This window comes from Littorina saxatilis, linkage group LG14 (assembly GCF_037325665.1).
Source record: "Littorina saxatilis isolate snail1 linkage group LG14, US_GU_Lsax_2.0, whole genome shotgun sequence".
NCBI classification, from domain to species: Eukaryota; Metazoa; Mollusca; class Gastropoda; order Littorinimorpha; family Littorinidae; genus Littorina; species Littorina saxatilis.
The window spans coordinates 38,789,759-38,817,724 of NC_090258.1; the positions used below are offsets into that span (position 1 = coordinate 38,789,759).

Sequence of the window (27,966 nt, forward strand, 5' to 3'; positions counted from 1 at the left end):
TCATATCCAGAGCTGGACTCCAAGTGTAAAGGCGATCGACAAGAAGAAGAAGAAGACTATGGGGTCGGAAAAGACTAGCTTGAATATTGTGTTTTGTCCTTTTGACACATTCAACCAAAGGCTTCCCGTTACTATCTCACATGCAGTAGTGAAGCGGAGTACCGTAGAATTCAACTGGAACTGCTGATCGTTTGGTCTTTACCCTGTGTAACAGACGGCTCCCGTCCCCTTTCTGGAGATCATATCACAGTACTCGTATTCTCTGAATCAAAACAAAATGTCAGATCATAATATTATTTACTCTTATCTCATCGAGAAGGGGACTACCCCTTCCGTTCCAACCGTTATAATTTTTGGAAGTCCGTCTGCTCTCTCTGCGAACCTGAGTGGACTTGACCGGTCTCCCCACCAAGGAGAGCCGCCTCATGTTAGAATCCTCGGTGACAGTTCTGTTGTTAGGAGAACAGCGGCTGCAGAAGAGGAAGACAAAGTTCTTCCAGAAGATGGTGTTGAAGATGCAGTAGAGGACGAAGTTGCAGGCGGAGTTGAGGAGAAGGAGGAGGTCGGTGATCTCACGGATGCCGCGCTGGAGGTACGCCTCCTCGTAGTACCCCATCCCAAAGAACGTGGACATGACGGCGTCCGGAGTGGTACAGACGAGGAAGATGAGGATGACGAAGATGAGCATCACCGTGATGCGATGCCTCCTCCCGGACTTGGACCGCCCAATCCTGCAGCGTCTCATGCCGTAGATGATGCAGACGTTGAGGATGATGAGGATGACGAGCGGGATGATGGAGCGAAGGAAGCACTGCACCCACGTGTAGATGTCGGCGAAGAGTTGGTTCTGCCACAGGTCGGTGACCTCCAGAGTCCACGTCTTAGTCCCCGTGCGGTTGTTGATCACCTCCACTGTCCTGTAGCGCATGGCGTAGGGGATGGCCATCAGACTCATGCTGAGGAACACAGTGAAGCTAATAGTCCGCGCGCGGGCGATGTTGCAGAACTTCTTCACCTTGGTCGGGTGGCATACGTAGACGTACCTCTCGAACGCCACGGAGACTGTGAGCCAGGCCGAGACGCAGAGCGAGCTGTTGAAGATGTAGTGAGCGTAAGGGTAGAGGCAGCCGTACGCCTTGTCCCCCGAGGGCGAGTGGACGTGGAAGAGCAGCACCACAATGAAGTAGAGGAAGTCACTGACGAGCTTGACGCCGTCCGAGATGGCCAGGGACAGGAGGTAGACGTTGGTGGAGCTCCGCATCTGTCGCTGGCTCATGACGATGATGCACAGCACGTTGCCGCACAGCCCCAAGATGCAGATGATGGGGTAGATGACCAGCCCCGTGATGAACCGGGCCTGTACGTAGAAGGACTCGTGTGGGTCGTGCGAGGCGTCCCCCGTATTGTACGTTCCGTTGTGTGACATGACGATGTCTTCTGGGCTGATGTTGGAGTCCACGGACAGAGCCAAGGCCAACGGCATGATGATGGTGGTGTCTGCAACACACATACAACATTCGACATAAGATAATGTATTGTCCATTCAATTAAACAATGGCGGGAAAAGTGTGCCTTTTCTGCTCATTGACAATCAAACCACATATTCAAACAACTGAAACAAAACCATACGAAGTAAAACCACACGAAGTACTCGAGACTTCGCGCTCGAGCGAATATTAATCCACACACACCAACACACGCACCTATATGTGTGGATGGTTACCTAAGAGGCGGCACTGGGTGCAGTGCCTTTCTAGTGCACTTGCACTACAACAGCACTGGGTGCAGTACTCGCTCCGGCATCGAAGAATTTTGCACAAAAAAATGCACAAAATTTGACCTATTTCGTCGCCTATAGAGGACGGAAAGAATGTCATTTTGAACATTGTTATGACATTCTTTCCGTCAAAAAAGTCAATTTAACGGTGTTAAATGAAGCGAGCATCCACACAATTAGGTTGCCATCCAGAGTTTAGGTTGCCATCCACGTGTGGATAGTTGCCTTATGGTGATTTAGGCAACCAAACCTGTGGAAACATGGGTACACCAACACCCACACCCACACACACACACACACACACACACACACACACACACACACATTAACACCGACACCAACACCCACACACACATCAACACCGACACCAACACACACACACACTAACACACTAACACCAACACACACACCAACACCAACACCCACACACACACCGCAGCAGGCGGAGTCTTAATATCAAATTGTGCAAATACATGTTTTTCTTGTAACTAAAATCAACGAAATTAAAAGCCAAAACATTGTCACAAAATGCTGCGTCAACTCAGAATGCTGCGTCAACTCAGAATGCTGCGTCAAGTCAGAATGCTGCGTCAAGTCAGAATGCTGCGTCAAGTCAGAATGCTGCGTCAACTCAGAATGCTGCGTCAATTCAGAATGCTGCGTCAACTCAGAATGCTGCGTCAACTCAGAATTCTGCATCAACTCAGAATGCTGCGTCAAGTCAGAATGATGTGTCAAGTCAAAATGATGCGTCAACTCAGAATGCTGCGTCAACTCAGAATGCTGCGTCAACTCAGAATGCTGAAACAGGAATGAAGATTCACATCGCACTTTGGAAGGAAAAATCTAAAACATCAGGTAAAGTCTGTGTTAGGCTGTTGTCGTGGAAATAGCAAGTCGCATCGAGCGATCTGTATTGTTGATAATAACGAATAAAAAAAATGTCTGCCTTATCAGTCACCTTCTGACCCTTCAGACCACGCATTCAAGCGTACCTTGTGCCCGCAGTCATTTTCGACGACGAAGAACGAACAACAACAACAACAACAACAACAACAACAACAACAACAACAACAACAACAACAAAACAATTGTTGAAAATGAAAATGAAAATGAAAAAAACATAAATATTTAAATAAGTTGTTACATGGAAACTGCACCACCACTTTTGAAAATGACCCCCAAACCTCTTTTTGCAATGGGTTGACACGGTACGTCGTTATGTAAGACAGGGGCAAATTTGGGATGGGAATGGCGGGGGAAGGGAGGGAGGAGGTGGTGTTGGGGGCAAGCATCAGAAGGGGAAGAACGTGAGAGAGAAAAACTTGACATACGCATAAGTAAAACGCTTTGCTGACACACGTACTGACACACTCACTGCTGACAACAACAATTCAGCAGCAGTTCAGACAATGATGATACGTAGCATCTCTTGGGAATTTCCTTTGACCCCGCCCGCCCTCTCTCTTCCCCCCCCCCCCCCCCCCCCGTCCCCTACCCCCAAAACGCACATTGTCTTGAACCAATGAATAATCTGTCAAATCCCTAAGTTCCTGGCTTGCCACTTTTGATGGTTCAGTGGCAGGATGAAAAGAAAAGTTTTCGTACAAAGGGGCGGGAGTGAGAGGGGAAAAGATGAACCGGGGAGGGTGGTGGGGGGTGCAGAGTTTGGATGGGCGTGGCAAAGAAGAAAGCAGTGATGAGAAAAAGTTTAAAATTACTTTTACAGCATATAGTAGACACAACACTTCAAAGACAACATCTAAAAGCAGGTACCATTAAAAATAGCTTACAACAGGAACCGCCGTCATAAAATCTTTAGTTAACGAAACCGAGACAATTCAAGGAACGTTGGTTAAGTTACAAAGCCATGTTTCTTGGTCGAAAAGAAACCACCAATCAAAAAAGAAAAAAGAAAAAAAATGAAAATATGATAACGGAACAACTATCACCACCATCGTGAAACTTCCTCATTTTGTTACTTTCCTTTGTTTGTGCTTAAATCTATCTTGTAGACAGGTTGTGTCCCTTGTCTTGACCGATAAGGCCAAAAAAAAAGGTCTGTTTACGGTAACATAGGCCAAAAAAATAGGGTCGGTAGGTCGGGATTTTTTTTATTTTTATATTTTTTTCTCTCCAAAAAACCATATTTTTACGTTATTTTGCCAAAAAAACCGAGATTTTTTTTTTTCTTCCCCAAATGCCAAAAAAAAGTCTAGGGTCGCGCGAAAAAACTAGGGTCGGTCGGGTTACCGTAAACAGACCTATTTTTTTTTTTGGCCTAAAAGGTGTGGCTGTTCCTGAATACCCAATAACAGGACATGTATCAATCACTCGATCAATAATGATTCTTCAATGTCGGCAAAAAACATAACTGGCAAAGACTTACACTTTTTACACACTAGAATGCAGAAATATCTGCCCCAAAACCTTCCAAGCAGCGAATGTATGCACAGCACAGTGGCCGATATAATTTGATAAGTCTGACGACAGTAACGTACTACATTCCCACAAAGCAATCCTAAGACTCGATTAGTGTGGCCAAGATCGGCTGCCCTGCGTTCCTACAAGACATATATCCTACTGTTGTTATAGGATTGTGTCCTACTGTTCAATGCCGATCGAGTAAAATTCGACGGGGCGACATTTTGTTATATAATTGTATAAGTACCCTTCGCTTTTGTATGGCATGCAGATTTGCAGTCAGGAAATGAACACCCATATAATTTCGTAACTCAACCATCACGCAAATTTGGATGTACGTAGCAGTAGACTATTATTATAGATGAGCTTTTTTTTTTAAAACGTGCACCAGAACGTGTCCGGGTCACGTCATCCACATTAACTTGACCGGAATCGTAACGTCATCACTATTAACTTGAACGGAATCGTGACGTCATCAATATTAACTCTACCGGACATTCTATGTGCCGTTTCCAGGAACTAAAAGTAAGGTGCGGCTAGATTTATTCGCACCGAAGATAGAAGGATTTAATTTACACATGTTGTTGTCGCTGCATGAGTCAAAGCACGCACGTTTTAGTAGGAGTATGAAGGTTTGTATGTCTGCTCGATCGCTCGCGCACACACACACCAAGTCACACACACACGTACACACACACAGACACACACACACACACACACATACACACGCACGTACGCACACACACATACACACACACACACACACACACACACACACACACACACACTCTCCCACGTTTCTTTACTTCCAAAACCCTCTTCAGAGAAAAAAACTGAGAGAGAGAAGAAGAAAAAAAGCGGCAAAGAGAACGACAAACAATTTCCAGAGGCAGTTGAAGAATCGACCGACTTTCATCTCGAGGGATGAAGCGCGTCTCCATGTTATCAGATTGGGCGTCAAGATGAAAGTTTTATGAAATTAACTCTTTACCGCCGCAGATCCAATACGGCCGCGTCCAAGCAAACAGCAAAAAATAACACCGTTAATGCTAAAAGGAAAGAATCACTTAAAAACACAAACTCCACAGACCGAAATATGTGGATTTTTGGACGATTAAAGGCAGTTCTTTTCGGCAAAAATATTTCTTTTCAAAAAAGTTACTTGGGCGGGAGAGAGGGTTGAAGGGAGGGGGTAAAGTGAACGCCGTTGGTGAAAGGTTGATGCGAGGTAGGGAATAGGGTGGGTGGATGGGGGTCGGTGGATAAAAAGGGAGGCCGGAGGGGATATTAGTTTATGAAGTTGAAGGCAAAACACGTGAATAAGCAAGAAATACATACAACATGACCAGAAAGGAAAGGAAGAAAAAGAGAAACAACACAAGAACCGAGGCAGACAAGACAGAAAGGCAGACAAGACAGAAAGGCAGACAAGACAGAAAGGCAGACAAGACAGAAAGGCAGACAGAAAGACAGACAATATCGACAAAAAGACAGACAAGACAGAGAGGCAGACAAGACAGAAAGGCAGACAAGACAGAAAGGCAGACAGAAAGACAGACAGACAGAAAGGCAGACAGAAAGACAGATAAGATCGACAAAAACACAGACAAGACAGAAAGCAGACAAACAGAAAGGCAGACAAGATCGACAAAAAGACAGACAAGACAGAAAGGCAGACAAGAAAGAAAGGCAGACATGGCAAGGCAGACAAGAAAGAAAGGCAGACAGACAGAAAGACAGACAGACAGAGAGGCAGACAAGACAGAAAGGCAGACAAGACAGAAAGGCAGAAAGACAGAAAGGTAGATAGACAGAAAGGCAGACAGACAGACAGAAAGGTATAGACAGACAGACAAGACAGAAAGACAGACAAGACAGACAGAAAGACAGACAGACAGAAAGGCAGACAGACAGACAGACAGAAAGGCAGACAGACAGACAGACAGGAAGGCAGACAGACAGACAGACAGAAAGAAAGGCAGACAGACAGACAGACAGAAAGGCAGACAGAAAGGTATAGACAGACAGACAAGACAGAAAGACAGACAAGACAGACAGACAGACAGAAAGGCAGACAGACAGAAAGGCAGACAGACAGACAGAAAGGTATAGACAGACAGACAAGACATAAAGACAGACAAGACATAAAGACAGACAGAAAGACAGACAGACAGAAAGACAGACAAGACATAAAGACAGACAGACAGAAAGACAGACAAGACAGAAAGACAGACAAGACATAAAGACAGACAGACAGAAAGGCAGACAGACATAAAGACAGACAGACATAAAGACAGACAGACATAAAGACAGACAGACAGAAAGACAGACAAGACATAAAGACAAACAAGACAGAAAGGCAGACAAACAGAAAGACAGACAAGATAAAAAGGCAAACAGACAGAAATGCAGACAGACAGAAAGACAGACAAGATAGAAAGACAGACAAGACAGAAAGGCAGACAAGGCAGAAAGGCAGACAAGACACTCACACAAGCTAGACGGACTTCGGAAGTGACCTCGAAAAATGAGCAAGGAAAGGAGGCTACAAATACACAGACGTACACAAACCCACTTTTTTCTCCAGTGTTTTGCGCGTTTATCTCCCTTCCTTCGCGAAGAGAGACAGACAGACAGACAGACAGACACAAGCCGTATATAGATATAGAAGATTCTGCCTAAACAGAACGCAGGAAGAATGTCTTCACTTTGCAAAAATAAGTGTGTTGAGAGCTTGAGTACATTTAGTGGTCTTTTTTGCACGAGTGGGTTTTTACGTGTATGGCCGTATTTACCCAGCCATACGCCGCTTTCGGGGGAAGCATGCTGCTTTTTCACGTGTTTCCATAACCAACCGAACTCTGAGTTGGATTACTTGGTCTTGTGCTTGCGTGTACACACAAAGAGGGATTGAGTTGAATTAAATTGAACTTTATTTAACAAGGATTAAGATTTAAGGCTACGCCTTTTCTTACAATCTGTCCTTGGGACGCACAGACACACAATGATAAAATTGAAAAATTAAAAATTAAAAAGTTAAAAAGTCAGAAAACTTCAGCACGTGATGATAAAGATGATGATGATGATGATGATGATGATGATGATGATGATGATGATGATGATGATGATGATGATGATGATGAAGATGAGGCATGAAGAGCATACATATGTGGTTATTCATAAAATCAAATGCATACTATGCAAGTAATTATAAGTACAAGCTGGTAGCAATCGAACATGTAGCAATAGTACAACAAAAATATGTTCAGAATATACAATGCACAGCATATCTTTGGCGTAATACTAAGTGTGGTAAATCAAAACGCGTTAAACTACTCAGACATTAAGTGTTTTTTGACACATTTTTAAAAACTTTTTAATGACTTTAAGTGCTTAAGTGAATTCCAAACTGATGTACCCGAAAAAGCAAGACTGGTCTTATAAAGGTCAATTCGTGGAATCGGTGGGATCAAGTTGACCGACCCATATCTGTCGGTAGCTTTATTAAATAATGATGTAATGTAAATCGGCACTTTACCGTAATATAATTTGTGCATGAAAATGGCTTTGTTTAACTTGAGATGCTTTTCCAGTGGAAGAAAGTTAAGCATTTTTAATTTCATATCTGTTGGGGCATTATCCTTTACGATGAGTTTAGCCGAGCGACGATAGAGAGAGTCTAACTTTTTCAAGTGGACATCACTGCTGCCATCCCAGAGCGTCGAAACATAATTGATGTGAGGCATTACATGAGCATGGTGGAACATTTCCAGAGTCCTTCTGTCCGTAAATTGCTTTAACTTGGATAGGAGGAAAACGTTCTTGGCTACTTTCTTGCAAATATGCTGTAATTGTGCCTGCCACTTGAATTCACAATCAATAATTACCCCTAAAACGCGATGCTGTTGAACTTGTTCAATTGATTGCGTACCAATAGTAAGATTTAGTTTGAGTGGAGAAATGTGGTGTTTTTGTCTGGTTGCAATTACCATACTTTTAGTTTTTATTGGATGGACAAGCATAGCATTGGCACTACACCAGTTATTTACATCGTTTAAAGCTGTTTGAAGGGAGGACTCTATTACTGGAACAGACTTTCCACTTGAATGAAGAGAAGAATCGTCAGCAAAAAAATCACTTCTTACATTACTATCAGAAATGTGCAGTGGCAGATCATTGATATACAGACAGAACAAGATCGGCCCAAGCACTGACTTTTGAGGCACCCCGCATTTCACAGTCTCCTCAGTAGATATTTTACAGTTTAGAGCAGTATAATTATTGAGATCTGTCCTGTAAATAGGAAGCAAAAAAAGTTACACACTGAACTGTTTCTGATATACAACTGTAATTTCGTCAGTAAAATTTAATGATCAACAAGATCAAACGCTTTTTTAAAGTCAAGAAACACAGCACCACTGATTTCAGATCGGTTTGTTGCAGACAACCAGGTGTCGCATAGCGTGGTAAGGGCGCTGTGACAAGAGTGATTTGTTCGAAAACCAGATTGAAATTGATGGAAAAGGCACCGGGGTCAGGCTATCTCCAATTAGGTGGCGGGGCGACCATCCCCAACCCGGCGGGTCCCCAGGTGGCGGATAGGGGGTGTCCCTTAGATATAAGGGATTGCAGCGATATAAGTCGGGCTTGCCCGGACGAATAAGCTGTCCTGGACCAACTGGCGGTGTTCCTATCAGAGCGGGGTGGTTAACAGGTGGCACTGTTGACTAGTAAATGCCCTATGTGCTCATACGGGTTCATCACGCGGGTAAGAGGCGCGTTAAAACCCCTGCTACCTGTGCTCCCAGGTAAGGTCCCTGACCAGGAGCTAAGGGTGGGGTAACCCCGACAGAAACCTCTAGTGCTGAAGTCGGCGGTACTGAGCGAGACAGCGCACTTTAACGGATCACAGTACCACGCACACCATCGCCATGAATACACGCAGAGACCAAACCAATCGAAATGGTGCTCGCCCTGTGAGGACCCCCCAGGCAGGTGCAGCGCCGGGCTCCGTGCCTCAAAGGAGCCCACCCTCAGCTACTGGAGGTCCCTTCGTCTTGTCCTGTGGAGCCAGGGGACGAGCAAGGAGAGCAACTGGCCAAAAACCAAGCAAGGTCAAGGAGACCCCTGACATCAACATCATGCAATGGAATGCAGAAGGGGTCAGCAACAAGAAGGAAGAACTCGAACACTTTCTTCATAAGAACAGTATCAACATCTGCTGCCTACAGGAAACACACCTGCAAGAGGGGAAGCCGTTCAAGATCAGAGGCTACCAGGTGTTTTCAAATGGACGGAAAGGGAGAGCAAAGGGAGGAGTGATGACACTGGTGAGAAACAACATCAACGCCACTGAAGTCAAGAAACTTACAGGCGAAGCTGAGTACATAGAAGTCAAGGTCATTATCCAAGACAGCACATTTAACATCGTCAACTACTATTGCCCCGATGACAAGATGCTGTCCCTTGACACTATCCAGGTCCCAGACAGCGGCTTCCTCATCGCTGGAGACTTCAACAGCCGGTCCCAGAGTTGGGGATACAGCAACATGGACAACAGAGGAGAAGAAGTTGAAGCCTGGCAAGATGAACACCACCTTATCCTTGCAAATGACCCCACTGACACACATACCTTCTACTCGCGCCGCTGGCACACCACCACAACTCCAGACCTGGCCTTCTGCACCGATGACATCCACAGAAAGATCAGCAGAAAGGTAGAAGAACAGCTCGGAGGTAGTGACCATCGCCCAGTCGTCCTTACCATGCGTGCTAAAGCACCAGAACACTCGCAACACCCGCGATGGAACTACAAAAAGGCCCAGTGGGGCTTGTTCAGCGTACGCACCAACGAGCTGACAAAGGGCATAGAAGTTACAGATAGGAACATCAACAATGTAGTCAAAGACTTCAACAACAGTATTTCCCAGGCAGCCAAGGAGTGCATACCCAATGGCGCAAGAAAAGACTACACCCCTTATTGGACAAGTGAGCTGCAGAAGGCGCATGATGCTCTGACAGAAGCAAGAAGAGAGGCTGAAACCAACCCCAGCCAGGAGAACAACATCAAGCTCCAAGAAAGAAAAGCAAAGTTCTTGCGAACAAAGCTGGAGAGCAAAAGAAGAAGTTGGAGAGAGAAAACAGCAAGCCTCAACATGGAGAAAGACACAACAAAGCTTTGGAAACTGACAAAGGCCCTGAACGACGAAAGCACCAAAGGCCAGAAGATCACCCTGGAAAATGAAGGAAACACTCTTACAGGAAGGGCTGCCGCCAACAATTTTGCAACAGCATATATGCAGCAGAAAGTAATACCCCCATACCCCAGCACCGCCAGAAAGAGATACGACAGGAAGAGAAGGAAAGAACAGCAGGAGAAAATGAGGTACCAGACGCCATGCATACTGACATCAGCCTGGCAGAAATGAAGAAGGCCATCAGGAAGTTGAAGAAAAAGAAGTCTCCAGGACCTGACAACATCACAAACGAAATGCTTCAACATCTAGGAAACACCGCGCTTCAGAAGCTACTAGATATATACAACCTCAGCTGGAAGCAAGGCCAGGTACCGCAGTGCTGGAGAGAAGCCACAATGATTCCCATCCTCAAACGTGGCAAAAACAAAAGCAAAGCCCAAAGCTACCGTCCCATCAGCTTAACAAGTTGTGTCTGTAAGACCATGGAGCGCATCATCAATCAGCGCCTACAACTCTACCTGGAGACACAGAGCATCATTGCCCCAGAGCAAGCTGGCTTCAGACAGTACAGAAGCACAGAAGATCAAACGACCCACCTCTCACAGGTCATAGAGGATGCTTTTCAGGCCAAGAAGGCTGTCCTGGCAGTGTTTATTGATCTACAGAAGGCATTCGACAAGGTCTGGAAGGATGGTCTTCTAGTAAAACTCCTACGGTGTGGCATCAGAGGCAACATGTTCCAGTGGACCAAGTCCTACCTTCACAACCGAAGAGCCAGAGTGTCGGTAGATGGTCGCTGTGGCCAGAAGGTGTTACTGAGGCAGGGAGTTCCCCAGGGAGGCGTCCTCTCCCCCTCTTTGTTCATACTCTTCATCAACGACATTGTAGCAGAACTACCAAGAGGTGTCCACGCAGCGCTTTACGCAGACGACCTGGTACTCTGGTGCAGCGAGGAGTATGCAACCACAGCAACATACAGAATACAGATCGCCCTAGAGAGTGTTGCAGCATGGGCTGAAAGCTGGTGCGTAACAATCAACAGGGAGAAGTCAACCGCCACTCTTTTCACACTGTCAACAAAAGCCAAACCTGGAAAACTTACCCTGGGAAATACCACACTAAAGTACGAAGACCAACAGACGTACCTTGGTGTCACCTTTGACAAGAAAATGACCTGGAAACCTCACATCAACCAGGCAGAGGGAAAAGCCAGAAGGAAGCTCAACATCTTAAGGAAACTGGCAGGAACTACATGGGGCGCAACTGACAAGATTCTGAAATCAGTTTACCAAGGTACTGTAAGACCACACCTCGAGTACGGGTCCAACTCTTGGATGACAGCTGCGAAGACGCATCTACAGACCCTGGACAAAGTCCAAAACCAGGCACTTCGACTAATCACAGGTGCCATGAAGACAACACCTATAGTGAAGATGGAAGAAACATCTAGCATCCCACCACTTGCCAAGAGAAGAGAGCAGAAGGCAATGCTTCAGGCCAACAAATTCAGATGCTCAGAGAACCACCCAATGAAAGAAAGGCTCCAAACGCTATCATCAGGCAGACTAAAAAGATCAAGCTTTGCTGTGGAGGCCAGAGCACTGAACAGGAAGCACCAAGAAACCCTCCCTAACCAGGTCATTCCCATCTCCTTTTCCCTCGACGCCCCACCTTGGGAAGATAGAGAAGAAACTGTCACTGTCCAAACAACAATACCCCATATCAACAACAAAGGTGAACATAGCGACCAAGCCTTGAAAGCCCTGACGTTGGCAACGCTTGAGGAAAGATACCCTGATGATGCCTGGATCCGGGTGTATACGGACGGCTCAGCCACAAATGCCGTCAAAAGTGGAGGAGCTGGGGTCCACATCCAATACCCCGGTGGAGAACGGACGGAAGAGACGCTTCCGACCGGCCTTTACTGCACCAACTACAAGGCAGAGGTAGACGCTCTCATTCAGGCAGCACACACCATCGCAACAAGAGCAGACCACAACACAAATGTCGTCTTCCTAACAGACGCCCTCTCTGTGCTGCAAGCCTATAACAGTGAGAGTCAACCCTCATTGAAGAAGGCCCTCAACAACATCAAGAGCCTACGGACAGTGCTTCAGTGGATCCCCTCACACTGCGGCATAGAGGGAAATGAGAAAGCCGATGACCTGGCAAAATCCGGTGCAAAAAAAGAACAAGAAGACAACGCCGTGAGCCTTGCCGAGCTAAATACCATCACTAAAGCCCTGTTCCGAACCCCGGCTCAAAAAGACAGCCTTCACCTGCTCACAAGACCAGAGCAGGTTACCATCTTTAGGCTGCGAACAGGGCACAACAGGCTGAACAAACACCTCCACTCAAAGCTGAAAGTTGTGCCATCCCCGATGTGTCCCTGTGAAGAAGCAGAGCAGGACACCCACCACATCCTACAAGACTGCGGGAACTTCCAGTTGTTGAGAAGGAAGATGTGGCCGGAGCCGACCCCCATCCAGGATAAGCTGTACGGCACGGCGGCGTCCCTGCAGATGACCACTACATTTCTCAATTGGACTGGTCTCCACGTGTAGCGGCAACAAGAAGAAGAAGAAGAAGATGGAAAAGGTTTCTGCTTTCTATGTGCGCGAGCAAATGTTTGTGAATATGTTTTTCCAATGGTTTGGATACAATGGGTAATAAGGAAATGGGTCTAAAATTATTTGGGTCGGATAAATGTCCACCTTTATGGAGTGGAAGTACTTTTGCTCTCTTTAATAAACTAGGAACAGTATTTTGCTTTATGCAGAGATTATACACATAGGTGAGTGGCTCCACAATATATGGTAGAGCTAATTTGACCAAGTAAGCAGGAATCTTGTCAGGACCCATGGATTTTTTTTTATTTTCAAGGCCTTCTAGCGCCTTCCCTACCTCATGCACTGCCATGTCTGGAATAGTAAAAAAAAATCGTCTGGTTTACATTTGTCATTACAAAAATCATGTAATTTTGAGAGAGAGACTTCAAAATCAGAATCAGGACTGTCGCATTTTGCAGATTCATTTAGCCTATTGGCAAGGGACAAAAAGTGGTTATTAAAATCTTCAGGGGAGATGGTTGGGGCAGACCAATTTGAGTTCTGTTTAGATTTACCTAATCAGGGCCGGATCTGGGGGGGGGGGGGTTCCTGGGGTTCCGGAACCCCCCCCCCCCCCTGGCCATCCAATGTACCTCTCAGAGAAAAAAAAAATGTGGACTTTGGACCCCTGCCTTCAGTTGGAACCCCCCCCCCCCCCTCAAACGAACTTGGTCTGGCCCTGCTAATATGTTATTAACAGCACGCCAAACTGTTGCAATATCTTTCTTGTCCTCAATTAATTTATTAAAATAATGTTCTTTTGCTTGGCGTGTTAATTCTGTCACTTTATTCCTTTATTTCTTAAAGTCAGACTTCATGTTGTTTGCTTTGTAAAAATTACGCAGGGACATGGCTTCAATAATCTGTTCTGTCAACCATGGGGGAAGAGATGGATATTTCACTCTGTGGTGACGTAGTGGGGCATGCTTATCCACTATAGGATACAGTATATCTAAAAGGGCGCCTAACGCCTCGTCAGCAACAACATGATTAAACACAGGAAAATGGTGCTGAACTGAGATCCAAGAAGAACTTGGTTTCATCAAACTTTTTAAAGCTTCTGTTATTCAATAGTTGTATGGCCCTTGTGCACCGGCTTAGGCAACTTGAACGACCAAGAACAAAATATTGAACAATGGTCACTGATGCTTGAAGGTACCGTTTTCACGTTTGACACCATGGAGGTATTATTAGTGTAAATATCAGTCAATCTGGTTGAGGTGTTCACAAGTTGATGGAATCCAAAGAGAGACGTTACTGAGCGCCAGGCTGTCTGGGTTTTATGCAAGTCGATGTTTAAATCACCAATTAACAATACATTACGATTATTACATTTAATTTTATTCATCAAATCAATAAAATCGTCAGACCAAGCTGAATGGGATGCGGGATTTCTATATACAAAGCCGAGGAGAAAAGAATTCGAATTCTTATACGAAATTTCGACCCAAAGGCATTCAATACTGTTCACTTCCAATTCAGCCCTGCGCTTAACAAACTTTGCTATGGAATCATGGACATAAACAGCAAGACCAGTATGTTGTACTTCCATACTGTCACGTCGGATTACAGAATAATGAGGAATCCGCAACATATCATCACAGATGCGTGAGTCTAGCCTAGTCTCTGAAATCCCAAACAAATGGGTTATGGGAGAATGTTGATTTAATAACACGCAGAGATCAGGAATTTTGTTCAAAAGATGATAAATGTTCAAGTGACCGATATTCAGTCCAGCGGCTGAAGCAAATGACGACATGCTTATAAATTTTAAGACACACGCGGAAGCAGACACAATATACGCACACACTGGACGTTGCAGAGGGAATGTTCCAGCTTTGCCAGTAAAGGCAAAAGTCCTTGTCGTCTACGAATTACACAATAGAGTTCTAAACAATGTGTTACGAAGTGTCACCAGCACGTCAGACGACATGGAGAAGTGTTACAACCGAAGGGAAAGAAACACACTCTTTCCTCAGTGTCCACGTCACGTCACACAGACAGGCAGTCCGAATACAACGCAAGGCACAACTAAAAACACAGGTATAGTCACTGCACAAGGTGCAGAATCCCTTCGAACTTGATCGTAAGAGTATAAGCGCAACACAAGCTCTATAGGTTGTATAACACTGCTAGGACAATTAAACCAAAAGATGTTCATCCAAGGTGACCCGGCGATCGCGCTCACGCACACATACACACACACACACACTTATACTCGCGCACGCACTCACACACACACACACACACACACACACACACACACACACACACACACACACACACACACACACACACACACTAGTTGATGCAATTGATGCTGTTTGTGTCTATGCAGGGAGCAGATACAACGCTCAACACTGTTCAGAAACTAAATTATTACGTCCAGACCGAAGGTCGCCTATCTTACAAAGCCTACAGTTATGAGCTTTTAACACATCAGCTGAGTTGAAATTAAATTCAGCAGCTGAACTGCATTTGCACTGACCAGGGAAAAGATACTAGCAGGTCTGCACATAAGTTGAACTGGGAAATTGGAAAAAATCTCTAACTCACCAGGCGCGGCCGGGATTCGAACCTAATACATGAACCTTCCGATTTGGAGGCCGATGTCATATCCATTCGGCCCATGCGCCCGTCTTAGCGAGGCAATCAAATCGTTTGTTAAAAAGTTGGAGATGTTTGTCTGTCTGTGTATTTAAAAGACCTCTGGACATGTTTTGTCATAACTTGAATGTTCCAATAATCTATCATTCTTGTTTATTGATTCTTACAAGAGAAAAATGGCGTCTTTAACGGCGATTCCATTTCTCCATTTCAGTTCATTATTACCCCACTCCTGTCTCCTGTTAAATACGGCTTCACTGCTGTTCACATCTATTGCCCGCATAATTCGTTCCCACCTTCGCACTCACTGAAATAGAAACAGCTGGGGAGTAGTGCAGGCGAGTTGTAGAACAAGTAACAAAGACCCAGCTAGTCCTTCCCATAAACAACGGTTGGGCTCACTATCTGTAGTCTTTATAGTATTGTTAGCCACACATTGTATTCAGTGTGTGTGTATGTGCGTGTTCGTGCGTGCGTGTGTGTGCGTGCGTGTGTGAATCAGAATCAGAATCAGAATCAGAATTTATTGTCATTAAAGCACAGAGCCTATTGACACATACAAGATACATAAGTACAGGTAAAAACAGCAATATAACATAACATACATGAAATACACATGTGTGTGTGTGTGTGTGTGTGTGTGTGTGTGTGTGTGTGTGTGTGTGTGTGTGTGTGTGTGTGTGTGTGTGTGTGTGTGTGTGTGTGTGTGTGTGTGTGTGAGTGCACGCTGTTGCTATTGTGCATCACCGTGAGCTCCGGTGAGAAGGGACGACTAATAAGTGTCCATTATCATTATTATTATTATCATTATTATTACTACTATCTCATATCTTGCCATGGGTCACCATCATCCCTCCACTCCGACGCAAAGCCTCAATCAACAGCCTTTGATGCTCTTTGTGTATGTGAGCCTCCACCACGGAATAAGTCGCATGTCACCTTTTCATGTTTTTCATATTTTTACATTTTCTTAAAGAGTTTTTACATTTAGTCAAGTTTTGACTAAATGTTTTAACATTGAGGGGGAATCGAGACGAGGGTCGTGGTGTATGTGTGTGTGTGTGTGTGTGTGTGTGTGTGTGTGTGTGTGTGTGTGTGTGTGTGTGTGTTTGTGTGTACTGTGTGTGTGTGTGTGTGTGTGTGTGTGTGTGTGTAGAGCGATTCAGAGTAAACTACTGGACAGATCTTTATGAAATTTTACATGAGAGTTCCTGGGTATGATATCCTCAGATGTTTTTTTATTTTTTCGATACATGTCTTTGATGACGTCATATCCGGCTTTTTTAAAAAGTTGAGACAGCACTGTCACACCCTAATTTTTCAATCAAATTGATTGACATTTTTGTAAAGCAATCTTCGACAAAGGCCGGACTTCGGTATTGCATTTCAGCTTGGTGGCTAAAAAATTAATTAATGACTTTGGTCATTAAAAATCAGAAAAATGTATTTATTTTCTATTTTTTATATAAAACGATCCAAAATTACATTCATCTTATTCTTCATCATTTTCGGATTCCAAAAACATATAAATATGTTATATTCGGATTAAAAACAAGCTCTGCAAATTAAAAATATAAAAATTATGATCAAAATTAAATTTTCGAAATCGATTTGAAAACAATTTCATCTTATTCCTTGTCGGTTCTTGATTCCAAAAAACATATAGATATGATATGTTTGGATTAAAAACACGCTCAGAAAGTTAAAACGAAGAGAGGTACAGAAAAGCGTGCTATGCAGCACAGCGAAACCACCACCGCGCTAAACAGGCTCGTCAGTTTCACTGCGTTTTGCACGAGCGGCGGACTACGGTCATTGTGAAAAAATGCAGTGCGTTCAGTTTCATTCTGTGAGTTCCACAGCTTGACTAAATGTAGTAATTTCGCCTTACGCGAATTGTTTTATTCTCTATCCAGTGGTGAAAACCGTTTTAGAAAAGAGTGAACACTGTTCAAGTTATAAGCCTGTGACTATTGGTGACCCTCACACTGTTACTAGACACCCCCCGGACTTATATTATGCCTAGTGCAGAACCGCGTGAGGTGACATGCGACCCATTTCGTGGTGGAGGGTCACATTGGATTGATTATTTTGAATTTAAATGAATTTCTTAGCTTACACTAGTTGGGGTTTTAAAATTATTTTTTAACGTATCTTAACAATTCTCACTGAACACAGACCACAGGATGTTGAGTTTTGGTACTATTTTGACGACAAAGGCTCTGCTTTCAAAGGCTGAAGTCTATACCCATTAGAGAAGTGATGAGACATATTTTTAAAGCATTTTTCCCTATCAGTTATAAGGCCAGAAATAACTAAGCTAGGGCTTAACGTTCTCATTTCTAAGATGACGGTGGGTATCAGACTTGTTCACGAAAACAACACTGAAGAAATAACTAAGATGCAACTGTAATTTAGGCTGAAGTGGGCTTCATATTTTGTCCTTGTAGAACAGCACTTATTATAATTGATTGTATGTTGTATTGAATATGTTTTTATCCGTCATATCCACTGGCTCCTATGCATTGCATGACAATTTGAACAATTGCCTGAATAAAAAACATCTTTGAAGGAAAAAAAGATGCAACTGTAGATATGTAACTAAATCAATGCTCACGCTTGAAGAAGTGATATAGTAACAAAACAGTGCACACATAACAGTTAATTTTATGGGGGTAGATTAGAAAACGCAACGTTGTAACCAATTTTGAGACTAAACTTCAAACGTGAAACACAATCAAACAAAGAAAAGACACGTGTACAAGTGATACGAATTTCTAACACTCTGTTACTTCCAAGGTAAGACGGCATCAAGCACAACACCATGTGTTTAAGCGACAACGGCTGGCGCCATGATATTCTGAACATGCTCACATAGTATTAGGCTGAGAGCGTACACAGAATCAAAGAGAAAACTGTTCGTGGTGAATTGACAGAACAAGAGAATGAGAATGTTGACGCGATTTCATTTCGCGCACTACTTTGTGTGACACGATACTGATTTCTCCACGGGGTGCGAAGTCACGCAGAGGAGCGTAGTGATCGAACACAGTGATTGCTTCGGGGTGAAACCTTGTCACCTTCTGCTATCCAATATAGGGACTATTTTCAGGGTGTGGGTTGGTGGGTGACACGGAGATCTGAGGACATTGGACTACTTTTGTAAATCGGTTTTGCCAACAAAAATGGGTCGAATGGCCAACTCAGAAACTGTGTAGTCAGTTAGAACAGATATACTTTAAGAAGAGAGATATATGATTATGACGGATTACTAGCGCCAAAACCTGTTCAAAAATGTGTAATCTTATCGTTTGTTATTTATAATGCCCGGTTTTGGTGCAGTCGTGTTTTGTATGTGCGTTAATTATTCTCAATAGAGTTCAAATGCGCGCGTTTGCTACTTAAGAGCTTCCGCCGGATTTTGTGCTGATACGCAGAGCCAAAAGTGAGAATGAGTAATTAACACTGGAGAGTTTGAAGAATAAACGTCCAAACACTACAGTATTGGACAGGCTTGGAATCATTTATCTTTCTTTAAGAAGTGTAGATTTGTTCATTCCTATTTTTCGAGCTATGCCTTGTTAAATAACGGTTGGAAATCCCTTTGAATACAAAAACCGCAAAAAAAAATTCAAATACGAGGTCGTTTTTTCCGGAACTGCAACGGCGATTTGCCAAACGAAAAAAGGCAAGCAAATAAAACAACAATACAAAAAAAATAAAACGCTGATTGGAAGTGTCGCGATTTTTCAACGGGTTGGGTAGAACAAATTATAGTTCACATAGCACTTCAGTCGTATTCTGTTACCGATCGCGCCCACACAAAACCGTTACATCCAGCATACCTGGCACTGTTGGCGGCCAGTCGTTAATTCACAATGTATCAATGCGCACCTGTATCAGGATACATCGGAAATTGATGCCCTTACAAACAAACAAAAAGAAAAAAGAAAGAAACAAAGGCAAAACAACTCAGGGTTGAAGCAGCCTGCATGCAACTGAGGTAACAAAAAACAAGTCGCGCAAGGCAAAATTACTACATTTAGTCAAGCTGTGGAACTCACAGAATGAAATTGAACGCACTGCATTTTTTCACAATGCCCGTATCCGCCGCTAGTGCAAAAGGCAGAAAAAGGGACGAGCCTGTTCAGCGCGGTAGCGGTTGCGCTGTGCTGCATAGCACGCTTTACTGTACCTCTCTTCGTTTTAACTTTCTGAGCTTGTTTTTAATCCAAACATAACAGATCTATATGTTTTTGGAATCAGGAACCGTCAAGGAGTAAGTTGAAATCGATATTCTAAAATTTAATTGTAATCATCTTTTTCAGAGCTTGTTTTTAATCCGAATATAATATTTATATGTTTTTTGAATCAGAAAATAACGAAGAATAAGATGAAATTATTTTTGGATCGATATCTTAAAAAAAATATTTTAATTACAATTTCCAGATTTTTAATGACCAAAGTCATTAATTAATGTTTAAGCCTCCATGCTGAAATGCAATACCAAAGTCCGTCCTTTGTCGAAGATTGCTTGGCCAAAATTTCAATCAATTTGATTGAAAAATGAAGGTGTGACAGTGCCGCCTCAACTTTTACTAAAAGCCGGATATGACGTCATAAGACATTTATCGAAAAAATGAAAATAAGTCTGGGGATTTCATACCCAGGAACTCTCATGTAAAATTTTATAAAGATCGGTCCAGTAGTTTAGTCTGAATCGCTCTACACACACACACGCACAGACACTCACACACACATACACCACACACACACACACACATACACACACACACACACACACATACACCACGACCCTCGTCTCGATTCCCCCTCTATGTTAAAACATTTAGTCAAAACTTGACTAAATGTAAAAAGAAACAAGTCGCGTAAGGCGAAATTACTACATTTAGTCGAACTCACGGGATGAAACTGAACGCACTGTTTTTTTTCACCAAGACAGTACAGTGTGTGCGTGTGTGTGTGCGTGCGTGTGTGGGTGGATGTGACATGTTTGAATTTATTCGGATTTAGTTCTCTTTCCTTGTTTGTATTATGATTGTGTAAGTGTAAAGCGCTCTGGGCTCGTCACCACGAGGTTTACGCGCTATATAAGTAATCGTTATTATTATTATTATTAATCCCCGCGTGAAGGAAATCGCTCACCTTCCACGTTTAAAACGTAGTGATATTGACACGCCAGATTAGCGCGGTAGCGTATTGTGCTAAGCAGGAAAGCGCGCTTTTCTGTATTCTTGTTAACTTTCTGAGCTTGTTTTGAGTACAACCTATCATATCTATATGTTTTTGGAATCAGGAAATGATAAAGAATAAGATGAAATCATTTTTGGATCGATTTCTTAAATTTTAATCGTAAGATTATTTAATTTATTTTCGTTAATTGTGATCACATTTTAAGAGTAAACATGACATATGTATATATTTTTAGATTCAGAATGTGATGAAGAATACGATGCAATCAATTTTAAATCTGTTTGCGAAAAATCGATTTTAATGACAACTTTGATGAGCAAACTCATTAATTAATTTTTAAGCCTTCAAGCTGAAATGCAATACCAAAGTCCGGGCTTTGTCGAAGATTATTTGACCAAAATTTCAACCAATTTGGTTGAAAAATGAGAGCGTGACAGTGCCGCCTCAACTTTCACGAAAAGCCGGATATGACGTCATCAAAGACATTTATCAAAAAAATGAAAAAATGATCTGGAGATACCATACTCAGGATCTCTCATGTCAAGTTTAATGAAGATCGGTCCAGTAGTTTTCTCTGAATCGTTCTACACACACACACAGACACTAGTCAAAACTTGACTAAATGTAAAAAGAAGAAAAAAAAAAAAAGAAGAAGAAGAAAAAAAAGGAAATTGATGCCCTGTATTTGTTAATTATATCAGCCCCAGAAACGCTTTGATTGTGAAGCCCAACCTGAGTGAACTTCAGTGCTGTTTCGATAGGCTTGGGCCTGGCATCTAGCACATGCACCATATCACGGCAGATGACGCTTTTCAATATTAACGTGAATTGTATGATGCTGATTTTTGTGTTTGGGTCAAAAAGACTTCATAAATTAAACAAATGAATTACCACCACCCCTCCACCAGCACCCCCCCTCCCTCGAACTCGACCTCGAAAACTTTATTACATGAGGATTATAGCATTAGGTTTATAGCGTTAGGTCCACATGGTCCTTTCTTACAGCTAAGTCCTTGCAACAACACAAACATAAAACGAAGAGCGAGAATGAAAACAATTAAACAAACAAGCATAGCTATTTGCTAAGAAGGCTAGAAGCTCAACAAAAACAGCATTCATAATAAAAATAAAAAAAACTATTAAACAAACAAGCATAGATATTTACTAAGAAGGCTAGAAGCTCAACAAAAACAGCATTCAGAATTAAAAAACAACAACTATTAAACAACCAAGCATAGATATTTGCTAAGAAGGCTAGAAGCTAAAAAAAACCAGCATTCAGAATGAAAAAACAACAACAATTAAACAACCAAGCATAGCTATTTGCTAAGAAGGCTAGAAGCTCAACAAAAACAGCATTCATAATTAAAAATAAAAAAAACTATTAAACAAACAAGCATAGATATTTACTAAGAAGGCTAGAAGCTAAAAAAACAAACAAACAGCATTCATTATAAAAAAAAAACAACTTTTAAACAACCAAGCATAGATATTTGACTGACTATTAGGGTTTAACGTCCTCTTAGACCAACTGGTCTATATTGGGACAGGTATTGGTAATACGTTGAAGATATGGTGTGATACTTTGATTCGAACAAGCCCGCTGTGGCTGTCTTCTTCGACACACCAGCATTGGGTTTGTCTCGTCAAAGTATCGAAATACGATCATGATAATCGGAGACGAGAGATGATGCATGCGTGTCTTCGTGTTTTCCAAGCCCTGAGACTTTCGCTGTGAACGTGGGATCTTTTTCGTGCGCATGTGTGCACACGGGGGTGTTCGGACACCGAAGAGAGTCTGCACAAAGTTGACTCCGAGAAATAAATCTCTCGCCGAACGTGGGGATCGAACCCACGCTGATAGCGACCAACTGGCTACAAAGCCAGCGCGCTACCAACTGAGCTACGTCCCCGCCCCCATAGATATTTACTAAGAAGGCTAGAAGCTCAACAAAAACAGCATTCAGAATTAAAAAACACAACTTTTAAACAACCAAGCTTAGATATTTGCTAAGAAGGCTAGAAGCTCAACAAAAACAGCATTCATAATAAAAATAATAAAACACTATTAAAGAACCAAGCATAGATATTTGCTAAGAAGGCTAGAAGCTTAACAAAAACAGCCTTCAAACCACATTAGAAACTGACCTGTTCAGATGCCTGACCACGCTGCGAATAATATCCACATCAACGTTTCCTCGCTATATAGTGTATTCTAAACGAGTGTTTATTCCACTTCACCATGGCAACGGATGTCCTTGTCTACTCGCTTCAATGTCTCACCATTTCATTGGACAATAATGTCGTTATGTTTGCCACACGCGTCTCTAGGACTGAGTCAGTGTAATTGTATAGAATACGGCCAACTAACAATTATAGGCTGGAGACTTGACGTGGCGTGTGCATGCATAGGTATTCTAATTTTTAGACACGTGCTCGCGCGACTGCACACACATATGAGGGCGTGATTCACGCACAAACATACAGGTTGCCTACACATTATTGAGAACTAGCTTTAACCGGTAGTTTTTTTTAGGCTTTGCACACATTTCCTGGAACCGTCCTTGATAATTGATTATGTCGTTCTTCTTATAATATGTGTTCTGTTAAACTCACATGCACACCCACACACACACACACACACACCGACACAGACACACACACACACACACACACACACACACACACACACACACACACACACACACACACACAGAGATACGCATACACACGCATACACACACACACAAACACACACACATACATGCACGCATGCACGCACACTCACTCACACACACACACACATACACACACACACGAACACACACACACACACACACACACACACACACATACACGCACGCACGCACGCACGCACACGAACACACACACACACACGAGCTTACAAACACACACACACACACATTCATGAACACACATGAACACACACACACACACACACACACACATGAACACACACACACATACACACACACAAACACACACACACACACACACACACACACACACATCCACTTTCTACAACAATAAACTCATCGGGTTACACAACATGAATACCTCTAGTGGCCTCTTGTAAAAGCTTTTGCGAAATGAAAGGACGGAGAAATGTTTACAGTCTATTCCACCATCTTTACTGAACGTCGCCAGTTTTGCATGCAAGCAGCCTCTAACGACTATCTTTAAATGGATTATATTTATCTGACCATTTGGGGGGGGGGGGGTGTTCTGATGCGCACAAGATACGATTAGCTCGAAAACGCATTTTGTAATTAGTTAAATCAAAGTGAGTGAATGAGCTTCAGGATGTTGATTATTTCCAGTGCTTGAATCAAAAAGGAGCGCATATTGCGCCGTCGTTTATGCGGCGGCCTAGTAAACAGGACTGGGTGGCCGAGTGGTAACGCACTTGCGCTCGGAAGCGAGAGGTTGCGTGTTCGACCCTGGGTCAGGCCGCAATTTTCTCCCCCCTTTTCTAACCTAGGTGGTGGGTTCAAGTGCTAGTCTTTCGGATGAGACGAAAAACTGAGGTCCCTTCGTGTACACTACATTGGGGTGTGCACGTTAAAGATCCCACGATTGACAAAAGGGGTCTTTCCTGGCAAAATTGTATAGGCACAGATAAAAAATGTCCACCAAATACCCGTTTGACTTGGAATAATAGGCCGTGAAAGGTGAATGTTCGCCTAATAGGCTTGAAGTTTGCTGGTCGATGTGAATTCGTTATATATTGTGTGTAAAAAAATGTCTGTTTGTCTGTCTGTCTGTAAAAAATTCCATTTCAAACGGCAGAAATTAATATGTAAAGCGCGGAGAGTACTTGTGGTTCGCGCCATATAAGCTCCCCATAATAATAATAATAATAATAATAATAATAATAATAATAATAATAATAATTGTCAGTAAGTACTGGTGTCACATGACTGATGTGAACCAGTTGATTGGCTAATGGCGATGCGCTAAAACTGTTAGCGCACTCTTGGAGTGCGCTAACTTTTCCACAGAGCGTATTCTTACGCCCTTTACCTAAGCAAGACTGTGCTCTCATCCTCAGAATTAATTACTGACATGTAGCTTATATTCTCCACAATACCAAATGACCATAAATTCCCTACTTCTCAATTAAAGCAGAAGTGGTTTTTTCTGACAGATTGCATGTGCCTGTGCCACAGTGCGGCTGCCACTGATCTAAAAATAGAAGCCGCTGGGTTTCATCTAATTCTTGCCGACTTGCATAGATTCTTCTCATCGTGTTAGTGGCATGTAGCTTATCATCCACATTACCAAATGATGAGTTAATATAAAATTCCCATCCGCTAGCAGAAAACACAAGTGTTATTCCGATAACGTACCAGCTAGACCAGTTTGCGGGAAGACTGACTCGATCGACTCTGTCATACGTAGCCGCACTGACTACACTGAAATACGACTGCATCAGTTCAGTAAATGAATGGTTTCCGAATTATTATTTCAAGGCAAGAACAATCGTAATCGAAAACGTGTAGGGTTCAGAACGTTCTTACCATTATAAGACTTATTACCAGCGTGCCTCGTGCGTGCAGACTCAGTCAGTGCAGACTGCATGCAGTGGTTTGATTGCCCTAGCAGACGACATAAACCCCGCTCAGCAAATTAACATGTTGGGCAAATGTGAACGAAAAAACGATGGGGATATAATACGTGTAGGGTTCAGAGCATTCTTACCGTTCATATTTAGTATCAGACTCCCCGATGAATGAAGATACAACACGAAAATATACCACATTTGTTTTGAAAATGTGCGAACCGTCGAGTCCCGCGGCTTCGAGTTCGAGTCAATTCAAGGGGAGTCACTCCGCACAGTCAATCCGTCGAAGCTCGACTGGAGGTTTCGAATCGCAAATAATGAAGAGCACAGCCCTTTCTCCGAGTTCAAATGAGGTCTCTCTGAAAGATCATCACTGTTCAGATTAACGCTACACTGGAATTTACCAACAGAAATTAAAATGCGTGTGACGAAAGCACGACACACTTGAGACACCCCACACAAAAGTAGATCTTTACTGTACACGACCTGACCACACAGTTATGCCTATTCAAATGCGCGTTGCAAAATGTGCGCTTGGAATCTTCTTTTTTCTATGGCGGTACTGACAATATCGTTATTGAAACAATCCCAGTGCACTAAGGGATTTATAGAGCAAATCTCGAAAATAATTATTGAACTCAGCGCTATGCGCTTCGTTCAATAATGAATTTTCTCGATTTGCTCTATAAATCCCTTAGTGCACTGGGATGTCTCAATAACTTAAATTGTCAGTAAGTACTGGTGTCACATGACTGATGTGAACCAGTTGATTGGCTAATGGCGATGCGCTAAAACTGTTAGCGCACTCTTGGAGTGCGCTAACTTTTCCACAGAGCGTATTCTTGCGCCCTTTGCCTAAGCAAGACTGTGCTCTCATCCTCAGAATTAATTAATGACATGTAGCTTATATTCTCCACAATACCAAATGACCATAAATTCCCTGCTTCTCAATTAAAGCAGAAGTGGGTTTTTTTTCTGACAGATTGCATGTGCCTGTGCCAGTGCCAGTGATCTAAAAAATAGAAGCCGCTGTGTTTCATCTAATTTTCGCCGACTTGCATAGATTCTTCTCATATGCCGTGTTAGTGGCATGTAGCTTATCATCCACATTACCAAATGATGAGTTAGTATACAATTCCCAGCGGCTAACAGAAAACACAAGTGTTATTCCGATAACGTACCAGCTAGACCAGTTTGGAAGACTGACTCGATCGACTCTGTAGCAGACAACACAGAAATACGACTACATCAGTTCAGTAAATGAATGGTTTCAGAATTATTATTTCAAAGCAAGAACAATCGTAATCGAAAACGTGTAAGGTTCAGAACGTTCTTACCATATATAAGATTTATTAGCATCCTGCCTCATGCGTACAGACTCAGTGCAGACTGCAGTCGTTCCATTGCCCAGGTTGGCAGGTAGCCTAGCAGACGACATTAACCCCGCTCAGCAAAATAACATGTTGGGCAAATGTGAACGAAAAAACGATGGGGATATAATACGTGTAGGGTTCAGAGCATTCTTACCGTTCATATTTAGTATCAGACTCCCCGATGAGTGAAGATACAACACGAGAAATATGCCACATTTGTTTTGAAAATGTGCGAACCGTCGAGTCCCGCTTTGAGTCAATTCAAGGGGAGTCACTCCGCACAGTCAATCCGTCGAAGCTCGACTGGAGGTTTCGAATCGCAAATAATGAAGAGCCTTTCTCCGAGTTCAAATGAGGTCTCTCTGAAAGATCATCACTGTTCAGATTAACGCTACACTGGAATTTACCAACAGAAATTAAAATGCGTGTGACGAAAGCACGACACACTTGAGACACCCCACACAAAAGTAGATCTTTACTGTGCACGACCTGACCACACAGTTATGCCTATTCAAATGCGCGTTGCAAAATGTGCGCTTGGAATCTTCTTTTTTCTATGGCGGTACTGACAATATCGTTATTGAAACAATCCCAGTGCACTAAGGGATTTATAGAGCAAATCTCGAAAATAATTATTGAACTCAGCGCTATGCGCTTCGTTCAATAATGAATTTTCTCGATTTGCTCTATAAATCCCTTAGTGCACTGGGATGTCTCAATAACTTAAATAATAATAATAATAATAATAATAATAATAATAATAATAATAATAATAATAATAATAATAATAATAATAATAATAATAATAATAATAATAATAATAATAATAATAAACAGCATCACGTACACAACCAAGGGAAGTGACTCAGCTGAAGTTACCCAACCCAACGCACACAAAGAGTGACCTTGCTTTGCCTCATGTACGACATATAATTAAGCTTTTAAAACATCTGCTTTTGCAATGTGAAGGTAGTCCTCCTGCGCGGTAGCATTATTTACAACGCAGAATCAAATGCCAGTATAGTGGTACATCTTTGAAAGCGATCTAAGGGCCTTCTTTTCTTAGGTATGGTGCCTTTAACCATGGCCCTACCGAAGCACCGACGTTCTCTAGCCATCACCAGCCATCAGTGATAAAAACTTTACGACAAGTCTTCAAACAAGATCCAAAGACCGTCGG

General features: G+C 42.8%; 1 protein-coding gene across 1 annotated transcript in view; it reads right to left on the reverse strand.

Annotated features, from left to right (window-relative positions):
* Positions 1 to 280: 280 nt before the first annotated feature.
* Positions 281 to 27,966, reverse strand: part of LOC138947729 (probable G-protein coupled receptor 139) — a gene marked incomplete in the record, with an annotated part of 73,913 nt that continues 46,227 nt past the window's right edge. Inside the window, 1 exon segment of the mRNA XM_070319274.1 lies at positions 281 to 1,499. Within this exon segment, the coding sequence (XP_070175375.1) occupies positions 281 to 1,499 (1,219 nt within the window).